This window comes from Chrysemys picta, chromosome 15 (genome assembly GCF_011386835.1).
Source record: "Chrysemys picta bellii isolate R12L10 chromosome 15, ASM1138683v2, whole genome shotgun sequence".
Taxonomy (NCBI): domain Eukaryota; kingdom Metazoa; phylum Chordata; order Testudines; family Emydidae; genus Chrysemys; species Chrysemys picta.
Window position 1 is genome coordinate 14,644,076 of NC_088805.1, and position 17,057 is coordinate 14,661,132.

The 17,057-nt window shown below is 56.4% G+C and overlaps 1 protein-coding gene and 1 gene segment (V, D, J or C); both read left to right on the top strand.

Moving 5' to 3' along the window:
• The first annotated feature begins 2,174 nt into the window (after positions 1 to 2,174).
• Positions 2,175 to 12,669, top strand: LOC135975757 (immunoglobulin lambda-1 light chain-like). Its single transcript, XM_065567968.1, has 3 exons — positions 2,175 to 2,292; positions 2,408 to 2,706; positions 6,296 to 12,669. Exons 1-3 carry the CDS (start codon positions 2,247 to 2,249, stop codon positions 6,719 to 6,721), a joined length of 771 nt encoding a protein of 256 aa, XP_065424040.1. The 5' UTR covers positions 2,175 to 2,246; the 3' UTR covers positions 6,722 to 12,669.
• On the top strand, positions 12,376 to 13,138 carry LOC135975836 (immunoglobulin lambda variable 4-60-like). The segment is given in 2 exon segments: positions 12,376 to 12,421; positions 12,840 to 13,138. Coding segments are annotated over 2 exon segments (345 nt in total).
• Positions 13,139 to 17,057: the final 3,919 nt, after the last annotated feature.

Sequence of the window (17,057 nt, forward strand, 5' to 3'; positions counted from 1 at the left end):
GCAGGATCTGACCCTTAATACAATCTTAGTCCTTAGTTAGGTTAAACTATAATTCTAAAAAAAATCAGAAAACATTTCAAAATCTGCTTCCCAAATACATGTGGTGAACTAAGGCAGTTCCTGTTAAACACAAGTGTGTAATTAAACGAAGATCCAGTGAGATTCTTAGAAAGAAGAGCCGGGAGTTAGATCCCAGACGTTTCACATACACCGCCAGGGGCGAAAGAAGAGTCTGTCAGTGTAAGAAAAGTCTCATTAGGAAAGTGTGAGCCTGCAAATGATTGTGTTAATAGAGATCAAAGCCTCACTGGGACCCACTGAGTAGAAAGATCCCTTCCCCTGCATGCCCCCTCCCCTCCAGAACCTGCCCTGTACTTGTCTGATGAGTTACTGGGGGTTCCTGAGTCCATGATGTTTCTAGATGTAAAATATTAACATGCAAGGGGAGTGTGAAGGCAGCCACATTCCTAAGGTTAAACCTGAGCTGTGTGCAGCTGAGAACTGGAATGAATCTCTCCTTAAACTCCAGAGACTGGAGAGAATAAAATGGGATTTGAGGTGCACCTGGATTTTCCCCATGTACTCTTCCGCATGTGGTTCAGTTCTGACTGGGCACCAGGGGACGCTGTCATCCCGCACTTGTATCATGAGCTGTTTATAACAGAATAAAGTAACTGTTCAGTACACATTTGTTCTTAACAGTCTGGTGCACAGACCGTGGTGTTTGAACAGCTGCATCCTTTCAGACCCCTCATTCAGACCGAGTGGTGGGGGAGGAGGAGAGACAGGAGGTCCGAGGCACCCAAATGTACTGATTTAGTTTGTAGATTTACGAACCGCTTCTCATTGTAATTGCTGGGTATTTATTGGCAATGTGGCTTTTTAAAATTACAATTCAATTAACTGACATTACATTTAATGCTGAACATCTCTGCAAAATGTTGCCCAGGAATGTCCTTCAGAGGTGGCTGCATCACTGTGATTATTACGTATGTGTATTTCTGTAGCCCCTGGGAGGACAGGTCCCGACCCAGGTCCCCGTTGTGCTGTGCTCTGTACAAACACACAACACAAAGACGGTCCCGGCTAAGGAGGGAACAATCTCAGTTTGAGACAAGAGACAACAGGGGGCGACAGACCGGCCTGTGGGTGGCAGAAGGCAGCAATGAGACAATCCTGGCAGCGGGATGGGAAGGGTCTCAGCACACCCATGGCCTCACTGCTGTCAGTTTGTTTGTAGGCATCATGGCAAAGGGGAGCTGGAGGGAGGGTGGCAGGAGGGGAATGAGTTAGTTCTGGGGGTGTCCAGGGCGTGTGTCCACGTGTGAGGGCAGCATGGGGGACGCTGGCCCGGCTGCACTGAAGTGGTGACGGCAGCGACCCCTCTCCATGTGCTTGTGATAGAAAATATCTGTGTGCCCAGTGATGCAAAGCTCGTCCATTGCTCTCCACACGTCAGACGTGCTGCCCAAACGTTACGCCAGGGCTAGGCAACCTATGGCTCGTGTAAAGGGATTTAGACGCACAAAGATGTAGCTCGGCACCTTTATAAATCTGCCCCGTTCTCCTTTGGCTCAAGATATTGATGCTCCTGTTTTAGCTCTCGAGTTCTCCTGTTCAGTCCCTGATGATAATCTAGATGACAATCATTACAGCGTGTTTGGCACCAGGTAACATTTATATGTTTGCTTCTATGCAGATAGGCTGTAGGCAGAAACTTTGGTCAGAGAGACAAAGTAACGGCAAAATTTATTCTGTTACATGCGCAGTTTGTAAAAATGTGATTCCCCATAACTAAAAATACACATTTTCCTAGATCTAGCTCCCTGCACAGGCAGTTAGACACAACTTGGCAGTCTAGCAGCATCTGGTTGTTCAAAATATTATTCAAGAAGTAGGTTAAAGTAAATCCCCTTGTATTAAATTAATAATAGTAAAACCCTGTTTCAATTTGAACTTGAAATAATAATTGAAAATGTACAAATTTATGGGGGGTTACTCTTTTTTTAAATAAAAAAAATCTCATTTAAAATAAAGCCTAAACTTGAAGTTAAATTTGAAACGTGAGGATCTTTGTAGTTGTTAAAACTCAGGATTTAGATTTTTAAAAAACCTGCAGCCAATGAACAGGGAGCAGATTTGCATGGAGGGGCTGTTCTGCAGCTGTGGGGGTTTAAGAGAGAATCGGAGGGTCCCAGCCACAGACCCGTTTGCCTCAGGTAGCCGAGCTCGTCTGGATTCCCACCATGGCCTGGGCCCCTCTGCTCCTCACGCTGCTCACGTACTGCTCAGGTGAGGGAATTGTTTGCTTTAATGACAAAAATATGAAGGACACTTGCAGGTGAGGAGGTTTGTCTGTGAGGATCCGGAGTCCTTGTGCTGAGTGTCTTTGTAATGTTGATTTCAGGGGTCAGTTCGCAGCCCGTGGTGACTCAGGAGCCCTCCATGTCGGTGACCCCAGGAGGGGCTGTCACTCTGTCCTGCAGCCTGAGCACTGGAGCCATCACCACCAGCAACTATCCCTCCTGGTACCAGCAGAAACCTGGCTCTGCTCCTCAGATGCTTATATACAACACCAATAGCAGACCCTCCGGGATCCCTGATCGGTTCTCTGGGTCCATATCCGGTAACAACGCTGCCCTGACCATCACCGGTGTCCAGGCAGAGGATGAGGCTGACTATTACTGTGCTGTGTGGGCTAGTAGTGTGAATCACGGTGATCCAGCCAGATGGGGAACTGAGACAAAAACCTCCCGTCTTCCCCTGTCATCTCCTCCAGCCTGGGCTCTGCACTGGCTGCACAATTTTCTTCCTCTCTTCAATACATCAGACACTGATTGCTTCTTCTTAAGAATTTCAGCCTCTTGCTGTCAGCAGGGGGCGCTGCTCCACCCACTCCCCATTCACTCCCTCTGGGGGCGATGTCAGCCACTCTTATGCTCTCTGCTTGGTCTGTCTGGCAGGAACAACTATTCCTGCCTTATAGATCCCTGTGTTACAGACCCACCATTACCTGGGTCAAACTGGGAGCAGACAGCCACATGCTCCTTGGGTAAAGAGACACGTCTCCACTAACACAGTTCCCCTATGTTACCTCAGCAGCTGAATAATACCTGGAATGACCTGAAAGTGAGAGGAAAGGCCTATGAGATCACTTTATGCATCCCCGTTCCCATGCCTGGATGAATCAGAAAATAGATTATATCACAATCGCATTTGGTCTTAGCCAAAAGTTAGACCCAGGGCCTTTGGGGATTGTCTAGGGCCTCAGACCTGCATCCCTGTCCCAGCCTTTGGGGGGACACACATAGGGTTGTCAGGTGTCCTGTTTTCGACCGGAACGCCTGGTTGAAAAGGTACCCTTGCGGCACCAGTCAGCACCGCTCACTGGGCTGTTTAAATCCGTTCGGGGGCACAGCGGGGCTAAGGCAGGCTCTCTACCTGCCGTGGCTCCACACAGCTCCTGGAAGCAGCGGCATGTCCCCCTCCGGCTCCTATGCGTAGAGGCAGTCAGGGTGTCCGCACACTGCCCCTGCTCCAAGCGTCAGCTCTGCCGCTCCCATTGGCCGCCATTCCTGGGCAGCGTGCAGGGCCACCTGGCCATGTCTCCGCATAGAAGCCAGAGGGGGTCCATGCTGCTGCTTCCGGGAGCTGCTTTAGGTAAGCACCACCCAGAGCCTGTACCACTGGCCCAATCCTGCACCCCGACCCCCTGCCCTAGCACAGATCCCCCTCCTGCCCTCTGAACCACTTGGTCCCAACCCCGAGCACCCTTCTACACCCCAAACCCTCATCCCCAGAGGCCACACCTGCACCCTGAACCCCTCATTTCTAGCCCCACCCCAGAACCCACCCCCACAGCCCACATCCCATACCTCCTCACACATACCAACCCCTGCTTTAGCCTGGAGCCCCCTCCCATATGCTGAACCCCTTGGCTCCACCCTCTCCTGCACCCTAAAGCCCTCATCCCTGGCCCCATCCCAGAGCCCGCAGCCCCAGCCAGAGCCCTCATCCCCTCTCACATCCCAACCCAATGTCTCAGCCCCCTCCCGCACCCTGAACTCCTCATTTCTGTCCCCACCCCAGAGTCCTCACGCCATCCTGCAACCCAACTCTCTGAGCCAGCCCGGTGAACATGAGCGAGTGAGTGAGGGTGGGGAGAGCAATCAAGAGAGGGAGGGGGGAATGGAGTGAGTGGGGTAGGGCCTCAGAGAAGGGGCGGGCCAGGAGCCGGGCATTGGAGGAGGGGCAGAGCAAGGGTGTTCAGTTTTGTGGGAGTAGAAAGTTGGCAACCCTAGAAACACATGGGGGCAGCAAGGCTTAAGAAAGCTGAGGACACAGTTCAAGACCATCTCGGGTCATAGCCCCCCATTCCTAATGCTGGTGGCATAAACACTGTTGGTAAGATCTTGCAATTTCCCTACTAACTTTCCTGCTGTGTCACAGGCCCCGTGGTGCTAACACAGATCCATTGTCCCACATAGGCTGACCAGATAGCAAGTGTGAAAAATTGGGACGGGGTGGGGGGGTAATAGGCGCTTATATAAGACAAAGCGCCAAATATCGGGACTGTCCCTATAAAATTGGGACATCTGGTCACCCTAGTCCCACAGCTCAGGGAGTCAGGTCTGGGTTTATCTGCAAACCTTTCAGCCCCACGTTACCAGCAGGAAGAAGCAAAGCAGGGCCCAAACCCCCTTTGAAAGCACCCCTGGCTGTCTGCTGTGCAGTGTGGAGGGAGGCCCAGAGCCCAGTAGAATGCAGGTTTCACCAGGAAGGAAGGAGTTCTGGAGGGAAGGGAATGGTGCCATCAGCTGCTTCAGCCCTTGGGTTCCCCGGCTGATCATTGTAGAATCAGGCAGAATTGTCCTTCTTCCCATGCCAAAGCTTGGCAGTGAGGGCAGCTGTCAAGCCCTGAGCACCAGGCCTGTGCTCCCCAAGCAGGGTTATAAATTGCCAGGAGCCCAGATCCCAGGGGACGAGAGATCCTGGTCACACAACACAGCGTTGGGGCTAGAGACAATTCTTATAAAGTGCTGAGTTCTGCAGCTTAGAGTGACTGCTGGGAACCACAGTAAATGTGACCTTCCCCGCTGGGGGGAGCTCTTAATCTACAATATCCATTGTCCAGGCCAGAGAAGGGTAAGGCTACCAACACCTGGGATACAGAGGCTTCTCTGGGGTTCTCGGGCGTGTTTATCTATACAAAGAAATCTCTGATTTGCAATAGTGTGAAATTAGCCTCACGCATCCCCCATGCCCGCTGCACTCCAGGGTCCGTCCCTTCCCAAACCTGCTTCAGATTCCAGGCAACCTCCCTCCTTCCTGGTTTGGGGAAAGGGGCAGACAGGGGTGAGCAGCAGGCAGGCCGGTGCAGATGGGGCATGTGCCCAGAGCGGGTACGAAGCCAAGAGCCAAGTGACTTTTGCAGGAACAGTTTAATTCAAAGTTCTCCTGGGACCCAGCACTTGTCATTCTTGGGGGTGACACTGACCTGTCCCTCTGCTGGGATCTGAACAGAGATCAGAGCAGGAACACGAGCTCCCAGCAAGAGTTGTTCCAGATGGGACCCCACCAACTTTCCTCCTCCCGTCCCATCTCCACCTCCTGCCCCAGGTGTCTGTTATCAGAGCTGTATCCTGTGCCCTAGAGTCTGCACCAGTCAGTCCAGGGCATCCCCACAGGACACACAGCCGGGGGATGTGACAGCTTTTCTCAGGGTTACTGGGACCAGAAATGCTCCCTGCTAATTCAGCGCCGGTGTGTGGGAGGGGAAGGGGGTGGTTATGAAATCCCATCATAATCCTTGTGCTCCGTGCAGGTAAATGAGTGACGGCACATTTCCCAGCTGGAGCTCTCTGCACTAGGATCACATTGGCTTCCCCTGAGCAAAGGATAAAGCAGAGGGGCCTTTCTTCCTTCTGTCACATGGGACCTTAGAGAGCGATTCTGCCCAGGCAATCTGCAGGGCTCAGCTTCGATATGAGAAACCACCAGCATCAGGCAGATTTGCATGAAGGGGCCGTTCTTCAGCGCTGGGGGTTTAAGAGGGAATTGGAGGGTTCCGGCCACAGACCCGTTTGCCTCAGGAAGCCGAGCTCGTCTGGATTCCCCACCATGGCCTGGGCCCCTCTGCTCCTCGCGCTGCTCACGTACTGCTCAGGTGAGGGAATTGTTTGCTTCAGTGACAAGAACATTAAAGGAACTTGCAGGTGAGGAGGTTTGTCTGTGAGGATTCAGAGTCCTTGTGCTGAGTGTGTTTGTAATGTTGATTTCAGGGGTCAGTTCGCAGCCCGTGGTGACTCAGGAGCCCTCGATGTCGGTGACCCCAGGAGGGGCTGTCACTCTGTCCTGCAGCCTGAGCACTGGAGCCGTCACCACCAACAACTATCCAGCCTGGTACCAGCAGAAACCAGGCTCTGCTCCTCAGATGCTCATACATGACACTAATACCAGACCCTCCGGGATCCCTGCCCGGTTCTCTGGGTCCATATCCGGTAACAACGCTGCCCTGACCATCACCGGTGTCCAGGCAGAGGATGAGGCTGACTATTACTGTTTGATATATACCGGTACCAGTGGTAGTTGGTCTCACAGTGATCTAGGCAGATGGGGAACTGAGACAAAAACCTCCCGTCTCTTCCCCTGTCTTCTCCTCCAGCCTGGGCTCTGCACTGGCTGCATAGTTTGGTTTCCACTGCAGTACCTGACACACTGATTGCTCCTTCTAAGGAATTTCAGCCTCTTGCTGTCAGCAGGGGGCGCTGCTCCACCCACTCCCCATTCACTCTCTCTGGGGGAGATGGCAGCTGCTCGGTCTCTACGAGGAGCATCTTTTCCAGCCTTCTAGATCCCTGTGTTACAGACCTACCACTGGTTCCCACTGGGACCAGACGGCCACATGCTTCTTGGGTAAAGAGACACGTCTCCCCTAACATAGTTCCCCTATGTTATCCGATGAGCTTAACAACACCCTGAAATGGCCTGGAAGTTAGACGAAACATAGGAAAGATCTATCAGATCCCTTAGTCTATTACAGTTGCCAAGATTGGATGAAGTGTCCAGGTACAGGGTGTATCAGATAATAGATGATATCAAAATCCCTCCTCCCGAGAACCTGCTCCCTGCTCCCAGCTGCTTTGCAGCTTCCCCAGTCCTCTCCAGAAGTTCATTATTGCCTCCATGGCCCCTGCTCCTCCTGGCCCCTGCAGCCCAGCAAGCCACTAGCCCGTGGCCATGTCCAGTTCCCCGTGGGCCAGTCTCGATGCTCAGGTACCACAGTGATGGGGGCGGCATAAGAACCTCAATAGAAAAGTTCATCTGTTGGCTGCAGAGTCAGGGTCCCGCTGTGGGGAAGGCTGGGGCTGTCCTAGCCAAAGCAGGAGTGTTGGTGGTGTGTCCCAAAGCTCCCCCTCCTCCCTGACCCCTATCCTCTAGAGCCTGGCCTGACACTAGCACCTTCCATAACCCCCCAGCAGTGCCCTGCCCCCTGCTCTGAGCAGGGTTAGGTGACATGGGGGTAAAACACTGTCCACACTAGGGCCACCATTACTGCTAGCACCAGTGGAGTGTAACGGCAGGAGATTTCCCGAGGAACATTAGTGTAGACACAGGGAACTAGTTCTCCTCCCATTTCTCTCTGCTCCCTCAGCGATGTCTCCTCCACCCCCACCCCACCCCAACTCCCCCGTGGGACTCCACAGGGCTCTGGCCTCGTCCCTGCCTCTTCCCCCCGACCCCATTCCCTGGGTGTGCGACCCGCCCCCATTGCTTCACACGTCATTTCCGTGCTCGGGACTCACAAATTTCCCTCCCCACGTGTGACTCGTCCCCCTCCAGCCAGCACCATGCACGTGCCTGTCTCTGACTCTTGGCTTGGGCGGCTCATTGCCAGCTCCAGCTACACACAGCCAAGCCCAAACTTCTCATTGTAACTCCTCAGCTTCCTCCACTTCCTGCCTTCTCCAATGCCAGCGACGATGTGGGGATCATCTCGGACTCCTGCCTCCCCACCACCACCTCCTGCTCCTCTGCTCATTCAGCCTCATCAAATCTCGCCACCTCTTCCTCCGCAGCACATAGACAATCAGCCGCTTCCTGACTGTCCTGGAGCAACCTGCAGGGAAGCGGGAGGGGGGAGCTCAGGCTGCAGGAGGAAGAGTTTGAAGGAGGCACCAGGAGGCCAGTCTGTGGGCACATGACTGGAATGTCAGCAGCAGCTGCAGCGTCTCTGTCACTAGTGCCCCGAGGGCTCTTGAAATAGGGTTACCATATTTTGTGCCTCCAAATGGAGGACACTCCACGGGGCCCCGGCCCCGCCCCCAGCCCCGCCCACACCCCCGCCCCAACTCCGCCCCCTCCCCAAAGTCTCCGCCCCCTCCCCTGCTTCCCGCGAACATTTGATTCGCGGGAAGCCTGAAGCAGGTAAGGGGGAGTGTGGGGGGAGGAGGCGCGGCCCAGGCTGGCCCCCCGGCGGCTCCAGCCTGGGTCGGCTCGGGCCCTGGGGTGCCGGCCCTGGCCCCCGGCCGACCACCCCCGGCCCGCCCAGCACTGCTGGCCCCTGGCGGCCCGGCGCACCCCCCGGCGGCCCGGGCCCGCGACCCCGGACCGGCTCCCGGCCCCCCAGCCCCGCGACCCCGGACCGGCTCCCGGCCCGGGCCCGCGGCCCGGCGCACCCCCCGGCGGCCCGGCCCCGTGACCCCGGACCGGCTCCCGGCCCGGCCCCCCGGCTCCGGCTCCCCGGACTGGCTCCCGGCCCCCCGGCCCCGCCACCCCGGACCGGCTCCCGGCCCCGCGGGCCCGGCCCCGTCACCCTGGCCCGGCTCCCGGCCCCGGCCCCCCGGCCCCGCGGGCCTGGACCTGCCCCCGGCCCCACGGGCCCAGACCGGCCCGGACCCCGGCCCGGCACCGCGCCCCCGGCTCCCCGCCCGGCCCTGTGCCCAGCCCGGCACTGCGACCCCGGCCCGGCACTGCGCCCCTGGACCCCGGCCCGGCACCGCACGCCCGGCCCGGCTCCTGGCCCGGCACCATGCCCCGCGACCCCGGCCCGGCTCCCGGCCCCGCGACCCCGGCCCGGCTCCCGGCCCGGGCCCGTGGCCCCGCGGCCCGGCGCACCCCCCGGCGGCCCGGCCCCGCGACCCCGGACCGGCTCCCGGCCCGGCCCCCCGGCTCCGGCTCCCCGGACCGGCTCCCGGCCCCCCGGCCCCGCCACCCCGGACCGGCTCCCGGCCCCGCGGCCCCGCGGGCCCGGACCTGCCCCCGGCCCCGCGTGCCCAGACCGGCCCGGACCCCGGCCCGGCACCGCGCCCCCGGCTCCCCGCCCGGCCCTGTGCCCAGCCCGGCACTGCGCCCCCGGCCCGGCACTGCGCCCCTGGACCCCGGCCCGGCACCGCACGCCCGGCCCGGCTCCCGGCCCGGCACCATGCCCCCGGCCCCGCGACCCCGGCCCGGCCCCGCACCGGCCCCGGCCAAAGAGGCCCCGGCTGAGCCCTCCCTCCCTCCCTCCCGATTTTCCCGGACATGCCCGGCTTTTGGGGATTTCCCCCCGGACGGGGATTTGAGCCCCCAAAAGCCGGACATGTCCGGGAAAATCCGGACGTATGGTAACCCTACTTGAAAATAATCCAGGAGTTGTCAGGAGCAGAGTGACACCTGCCCCCGCCCGAGGAGCTGGGCTGTTTATGGAACAGGAACAGGATCATTTTTATATCCTGGCCCAGACAGAGCCCTGTGACCTGCCCCTGTCAGGGGAGGCTGGACATTGGGCAGGTGCCCAGAGCAGCAGCCAATGAGCAGGGAGCAGATTTGCATGAAGGGGCCATTCTCCAGCTCTGGGGTTTAAGAGAGAATCGGAGGATCCCAGCCACAGACCCATTTGCCTCAGGGAGCCGAGCTCGTCTGGATTCCCACCATGGCCTGGGCCCCTCTGCTCCTCACGCTGCTCACTTACTGCTCGGGTACTATAAGGGGAGGGTTTAACACACACGGTGCTTTAGGAAGCTCTTTTTTTCTGTTTCCCTCCCTCATTACCAGTTCCTTGCTCCTCAATTCTGTTTGTGTATTTAACTCAAATATGATAATCAATCAATTCCTGTCCTTGTTCCAGGGCCAGCTCACAGCCCACGCTGACCCAGCCGCCTGCAGACTCAGTGTCCTTGGGAAACACCGTGAAACTCTCCTGCACTCTGAGCAGTCAGCCCAGCAGCTACAACGTTGGATGGTACCAACAAAGAGATGGGCAGGCCCCTCGGTTCCTTTGGTCCGGCTCTAGCACCAAAGGAGACGGGGTCCCAGATGGATTCACTGTTCCCAGCTCTGGGGCCGTTCCCTATTTAACCATCACCAACATCCAGCCAGGGGATGAGGCCACATACTCCAGTGGTGTGCCTGAGGGTACTGATGTGTCCCAATGATACATTCAGATGGGGAACTAAGCCCAAAACCTCCCTTTCCCCGGACTCGTGGTCTGCAGATCATGACAAGCTGAAAGCTGTAGTAAGGAAATTGTGCATTGTGCAAAGCCCCAGCTAGTGATCAGAAAACGATCAGGAACTTGCCAAAATCCATGTTAGGTGTAAAATACAGGCTGAATTAGCACATAACAGCTCACAGGCTTCCGAGGGGGTCTGTGAATTGGGAAAGGAAGGAACTTCATGAAGACCAGTTTGGATGTAACAATCACTTGAACAGTCCCCACAATGATCCTGTCATACAAGAGGCTGAGAGAGTTTCCCTTCAGTATCATGCAGGAAATTAGAAAAGGGGTCTGTGAATTGGCTAGGAGGCTCTATGTCCATGAAGACATTTCTCCCTCGGGCAGTTTGTTGTAACAGAACTGCATGGACTGACCCCTTTCTATTCCTCACAGAAAACACACCAGCTGTTCACTGGATCACTAGCTGTCCTCTGTGCTGCCCAAGTCCCCGCACTGCTCACAGGACAGTATGGGCTGCCATAGACCAGAACACGTATCTCCCATCTACCCAAACCACAGGGAACTGCGGCAGTCGAACCCTGTGATGTTAGACCCCAGGGCGATTTGCTAGGAGCGCACGGAGTAGAGATGCTGCTGCTAGGTTTGTTGTGGGTGTTATATGGGGCCGTCTTGCTCCCACCCAGAGAGGATTTCTAGACTCTCTGAAATGAATGTCATGATGGAGAATGACCCTGATTCTCAGAAGCGACAGTGATGGAATTGAACCTCCCTTTTTGCACGCGTCCATGTGCAGCTCACCGTGGTTCACCTAAGCACACATGATTTGTATTGACAGGCCTATTCCCCTGAGTAACAGCTGGTAGCTGGGGGTCGTTGCAGTAATTTTATTTCAGCCACAAGCCCCTGGGCTCCTGGAGATGAAGCAGCTCATGACATGGATCGCTCCTAGCCCGTCAGCTCTTTGGGGCAGGGTCTGTCGGTTGCTCTGTGTGTAATAAGAACTAACTAATGATGAATAACGATGCCGGCACTTTGCGGGCTGGAAGGAGGCTCGGCTGCACACGGGCATCTGATCACCCGCCCCATGGGACACTTTCCTGCCAGGACCTGCCCATTGCCCTTTATGACATCGTGCCCGGTGATGCTGGCCATGGGGCCTTTGGCAGAGTCCTCTGCACACGCTGACCCAAGTCCAGCCCCTGTGCTGGCCTCTGAGAGCCACGTGGTCAACAGGGATTCATGGAGCCCTATCGTTAGGAAATCCCTTCTCCTCTCCTTGGCCGCACTTGTGTCTCAGCTCCAGCTGGTTGGTATTTTTTAGGGGCTTGGAGCCTGTACAAAGGCAGATTAAATAATCCTCCCTGAAAATGCAAACCATGGGCCCAATCCTGCACAACGGCAGCTGGTGGGAGATTTGCTGTTGAATTTACCGGGAGCAGAGTTGGGCTCAGTTCCTTTTGTTTTATGCTCTGGCCTGGCCATAAAGACTCTCCTCTGAACTCCCCGCGGTGATCACGATGTGGAGTGTGACCGATCACTGCTAGAAGAGAAGCAAAGTGTGCTCTGTGCACAATTTCACTGTGAGGGAGGAGGCCGTTTATAGGGGACAAGTTGGGGACTGGGATGGAATTTGCCATTGGAGCTGGCCAAGCGATGTCACAGGGGAACAGTAATTCTCTCTCCATCTTATGAAGGCCCCTATACGTCTCTCATCAGTCAGATCTGAGCACCCCATGGCTCCCAGCGCCACGTGAGCTCCCCTTTAACAGCCTCTTGCTCCTCTCAGTAGGAGGGAGGTGCTGGCAGCAGCAGCCAGTGAGCAGGGAGCTGATTTGCATGAAGGGGCCGTTCTCCAGCGCTGGGGGTTTAAGAGAGAATCGGAGGGTCCCAGCCACAGACCCGTTTGCCTCAGGAATCCGAGCTCGTCTGGATCCACCATGGCCTGGGCCCCTCTGCTCCTCACGCTGCTCACGTACTGCTCAGGTGAGAGAGGGGGAGGGTTTAACACACTGTGCTTTAGGAAGCTCTTTTTTTGTAAAAAGAAGAACAGGAGGACTTGTGGCACCTTAGAGACTAACAAATTTATTAGAGCATAAGCTTTCGTGGACTACAGCCCACTTCTCTAGGGGTTGATGGATTTCCACTCCATATGGCTAAATGCAGTGCCTTGCATAATGAAAGGTTTCAGAGTAGCAGCCGTGTTAGTCTGTATCCGCAAAAAGAAGAACAGGAGTACTTGTGGCACCTTAGAGACTAACAAATTTATTAGAGCATAAGCTTTCGTGGACTACAGCCCACTTTTTTTGTGTTTCCCTCATTCATTACCACTTCCTTGCTCCTCGATTCTGTTTCTGTATTTAACTCAAATATGATAATCAATCAATTCCTGTCCTTGTTCCAGGGGCCAGCTCGCAGCCCACCTTGACCCAGCCGTCTGCAGACTCAGTGTCCTTGGGAAACACCGTGAAACTTTCCTGCACTCTGAGCAGTCAGCCCAGCAACTACAACGTTGGATGGTACCAACAAAGAGATGGGCAGGCCCCTCGGTTCCTTTGGTCCGGCTCTGGCACCAAAGCAGACGGGGTCCCAGATCGATTCACTGTTTCTAGTTCCGGCGCCATTCAGTATTTAACCATCACCAGTGTCCAGCCAGAGGATGAGGCCACTTATTACTGTGGTACAGGTGATAGCGATGGGTAACTCACCATGACACAATCAGATGGGGAACTGAGACAAAAACCTCCCCTCACCCAGGCTGTGCACAACTGGGTCCCACACTCTACGCAGAGCTTTGCATTTTACTTTCAACAAATCAGCTGATGATTGGGCACTGAGAACTCCAGCCTCCCACAGTCTGAGAGGGAATGTCTCCTCCTGTCCCTCTTCACAGCCTTTGCAGAGGGGCAAAGCAGCTTTTACGTGTTGCTTCCTTACTTGGCCTCTGCAGGCTGCACAGGCCTCTCAGCCCCCCAGAGCTCTCCTCCCAACGTCTGAACAGTCAGGAACAGTTCTCCCCCCTCGGTGATAAATAACAAGTAAAGGGCTCGGGGTTACAAGTAACGTGAATCCATCTCAGCTGAAGGAATGCTATCCACTGGTGTATTCAACCATATACGCAGGGCCGGCTCCAGGCATCAGCCCACCAAGCGGCACCTGGAGGGGGGCGGCACGGGGGGGCGCTCCGGCTCGAGAGCGGGGCCGCGACTGGGCTCGCCGCCCTCCCCCCGGCGCTCCAGCTGGTCGGGGAGAGTGGGGCCCTGGCCGGGTTCGCCGCCCTCCCCTCGGCGCTCCGGCCGGTCGGGGAGAGCGGAGAGCCGTGGCGGGCTCGCCGCCCTCCCCCCAGCGCTCTGGCCACCGGGGACTCTCCGCCCTCCCCCTGGCGCTCTGGCCACCGGGGGCTCTCCGCCCTCCCTCCGGCACTCTGGCCGCTGGGGAGAGCAGAGAGCCCCGGCTGGGCTCAGGGCCAGCTCTAGCTTTTTTGCTGGCCCAGAGCGCCGAGCCCCGCGCTGCGCCGCGCCGCCGGAGCCCGCCCCCGCCGGAACCCCCTTCCAGCGCCGCGCCCGCGCCGCCCCCTCGCCAAGCCCCGCGCAACCCGCAACTGGAGCCCGCCCCCCCAGTGCCGCGCTGCCAGAGCGCCCCCCCCCGCGGAATGCCGCGCCGTGCTCCCCTCGCCGCCCCTTACCAGGTGCCGCCCCAAGCATGTGCTTGGGTGCCTGGTGCCTGGAGCCGGCCCTGGCTGGGCTCTCCGCCCTCCTCCCGGAGCTCTGGCCGCCGGGGGCTCTCCGCTCTTCCCCCGGCGCTCTGGCCGCCGGGGGCAGGGCTGGCTCTGGCTTTTTTGCCGCCCTAGGCAAAAAAGCCACCCACCGCGCCCCCTCCCCCTCCCGTGCGGCAGGGGAGGGCGCCTAGCCCGGCCACGGGCCTGCAATCCCCGCCCAGCCGGAGCACCGAGGGGAGGGCGGCGAGCCCGCCGTGGCTCTCCGCTCTCCCTGGTGGCCAGAGGGCCGGGAGGAGGGCGGAGAGCCCGGCTGGGGTTCTCCGCTCTGCCGTCCCTAAAAATGTGCCCCGGCTGCCCTAATTCACCTCCGCTGCTGCCGCTCGCGCCGCTGCTCCCCCTTCCTCCCAGGCTCTCAAACCTGGCGCGCCGCGGCCACTCGGGATCTCGCCCTCCCTCCCGGGTTTGAGAGCCTGGGAGGGAGGGGGAGACCCCTAGTGGCCGCGGCACACACGCTGCTTCTCCCTCTCCCTCCCTCCCTCCTAGGCTTGAGAGCCTGGGGGGAGGAGGCAGGGCTGGGGATTTGGGGAAGGAGCGGAGTTGAGGCGGGGCCGGGGGTGGGGTAAGAAAAAAACGGAGGGGTGGGGGGGGGGGGCAAAATTGTTTTTGCTTGGGGCGGCAAAAATCCTAGAGCCGGCCCTGCATATACGTGACAAAACATTCTCCGCTCTGATTCCCTGCGATGGGCTTTCCCTTCCACACGCAGTGTTGGATCTCCCTGTAAACACAGAGCTGGGTCCCAGAGACCAATTAATGACCAGGATAAATCACAGCAGAGGTTACTGCTTGTACTGATAGTCGTTTCTAAACCAGAACTGTTCTTCCACCCACCGCTATCGGTGTCCCAAGGTCTCTCTTCAGAGTTTAGTAACAGGGAAAGGTCAGTAGGTTTGGAAATAAACGAATGTCATTTATCACCTCTTTTTACCAGTCCCCTCTCCCTGTGTTGTGACAGTTTATCACTAATAAAATGGGTATCGCTGTTGTTCTCATTTTGGCCTTTAGATGGCGATGTCTGCCTATTGCACTGTGCGTAGCTGGTGTTGATGAGCAAATTTCTCATGGCGTGATGGAACTGGATGTACACTGGGTGAGTCTGTCACCCTGCACTTCTGCTATGAAGGGAAGCAGGAGAACGTGCAGAGGGGGAAGTTTTGTCCTGCACACATGGGAGGTTTGACCATGAAGGTATTCGCTCGCTCCAGGCCTCTGCTCGTCATGCACAGAGAGCAAATACACATGCACATCCTGCCGTGCCCAGCAGTGTAGTTTGTGTAAGTCTATTAGTGAGATCACTGGCAATTGTCTACTTCAGGCACCTGATGGGACAGGGGTATTTAGCCAGCACAGAGAATCCAGGTGAAATCACTTAATGAAAAATTATTCTACTCCACCCTCAGCCCATAGAGAATTAAGTTCTCCCCTCTCTCCAGTTTAAATGGGCAACATATTTCTCAGCTCCACTTACTTGAAAGGTATTTCCCAGATTTGTTCTATCACTATCGCCTGTCCCTCGCTCTGACCCCTGGGTTTGTCTGAGATGTGTCTGCTCCCTGGGCATTGCCTGGGACGGAGCTTTGACTCCAGAATTTGGTCCTGCCAGGAATACGTCTGAGCCTGGCCACTTAGGCCCCGATCCTGCTGGGGGCTGAGCAGCTCCTGGGAGGGGCATAGCACTCCCAGCTCCCACTGCAGGCACTGGGAGAGGAGAGTGCTCTGCACCTGGTAGAACTGGGCCAGGCCAGAGCACATCACATCATCATCCCTGAGGGGACGTGTGCTTGTCGCCGACACTCCTGCACGCTGCAGTTGTCCATGACTCGGTGTGTCTGCACATGAATGATGAGATGGGCCCTGGCTCTCCATCTCCTTCCATAGCAGGGATGTGTGTGCAGCGTCGGGAATTACAGCTGCAAAGCAGGTGCACAAATGCAAGGCCAAAAATGCAGGCGGAGTTCAGGTCCCAGCTTTTGGAAAGTCAGGTCCCAGGTGTACGGGCTGTTCCTCATTCCTGGTGCCCTCAGGGGAACTGGGTCAGGTGCTGAGAAGGGTCATGAGGAAAATGCTCTTCATTGGGGGGAAGCTGCTGTTTGGTGTCATGCCAAGCTGCGTAAAAGGCCCCCGGTCACACAGTGGGGGGGGATTATTAATACATGGCATCATAATAATTGTAACTGAAACCCGGGATGTCTCCTGCTCAGCTCCAGGGGCTTCTCCCAAGACCCAGGAGCTCCCCGCACACATTGAGCATCTGTTTGTTAACTACAGACCAGTTAGTTTAACTTCTGTGCCAGGGAAGATAATGGAGCAAGTAATTAAGGAAATCATCTGCAAACACTTGGAAGGTGGTAAGGTGATAGGGAACAGCCAGCATGGATTTGTAAAGAACAAATCATGTCAAACCAATCTGATAGCTTTCTTTGAAGGATAACAAGTCTTGTGGATAAGGGAGAAGCTGTGGATGTGGTATACCTAGACTTTAGTAAGGCATTTGATACAGTCTCGCATGATATTCTTATCGATAAACTAGGCAAATACAGTTTAGATGGGGCTACTATAAGGTGGGTGCATAACTGGCTGGATAACCGTACTCAGAGAGTTGTTATTAATGGTTCCCAATCCTGCTGGAAAGACATAACGAGTGGGGTTCCGCAGGGGTCTGTTTGGGGACTGGCTCTGTCCAATATCTTCATTAACAACTTAGATATTGGCATAGAAAGTATGCTTATTAAGTTTGCGGATGATACCAAACTGGGAGGGATTGCAACTGCTTTGGAGGACAGGGTCATAATTCAAAATGATCTGGATAAATTGGAGAAATGGTCTGAGGTAAACAGGATGAAGTTT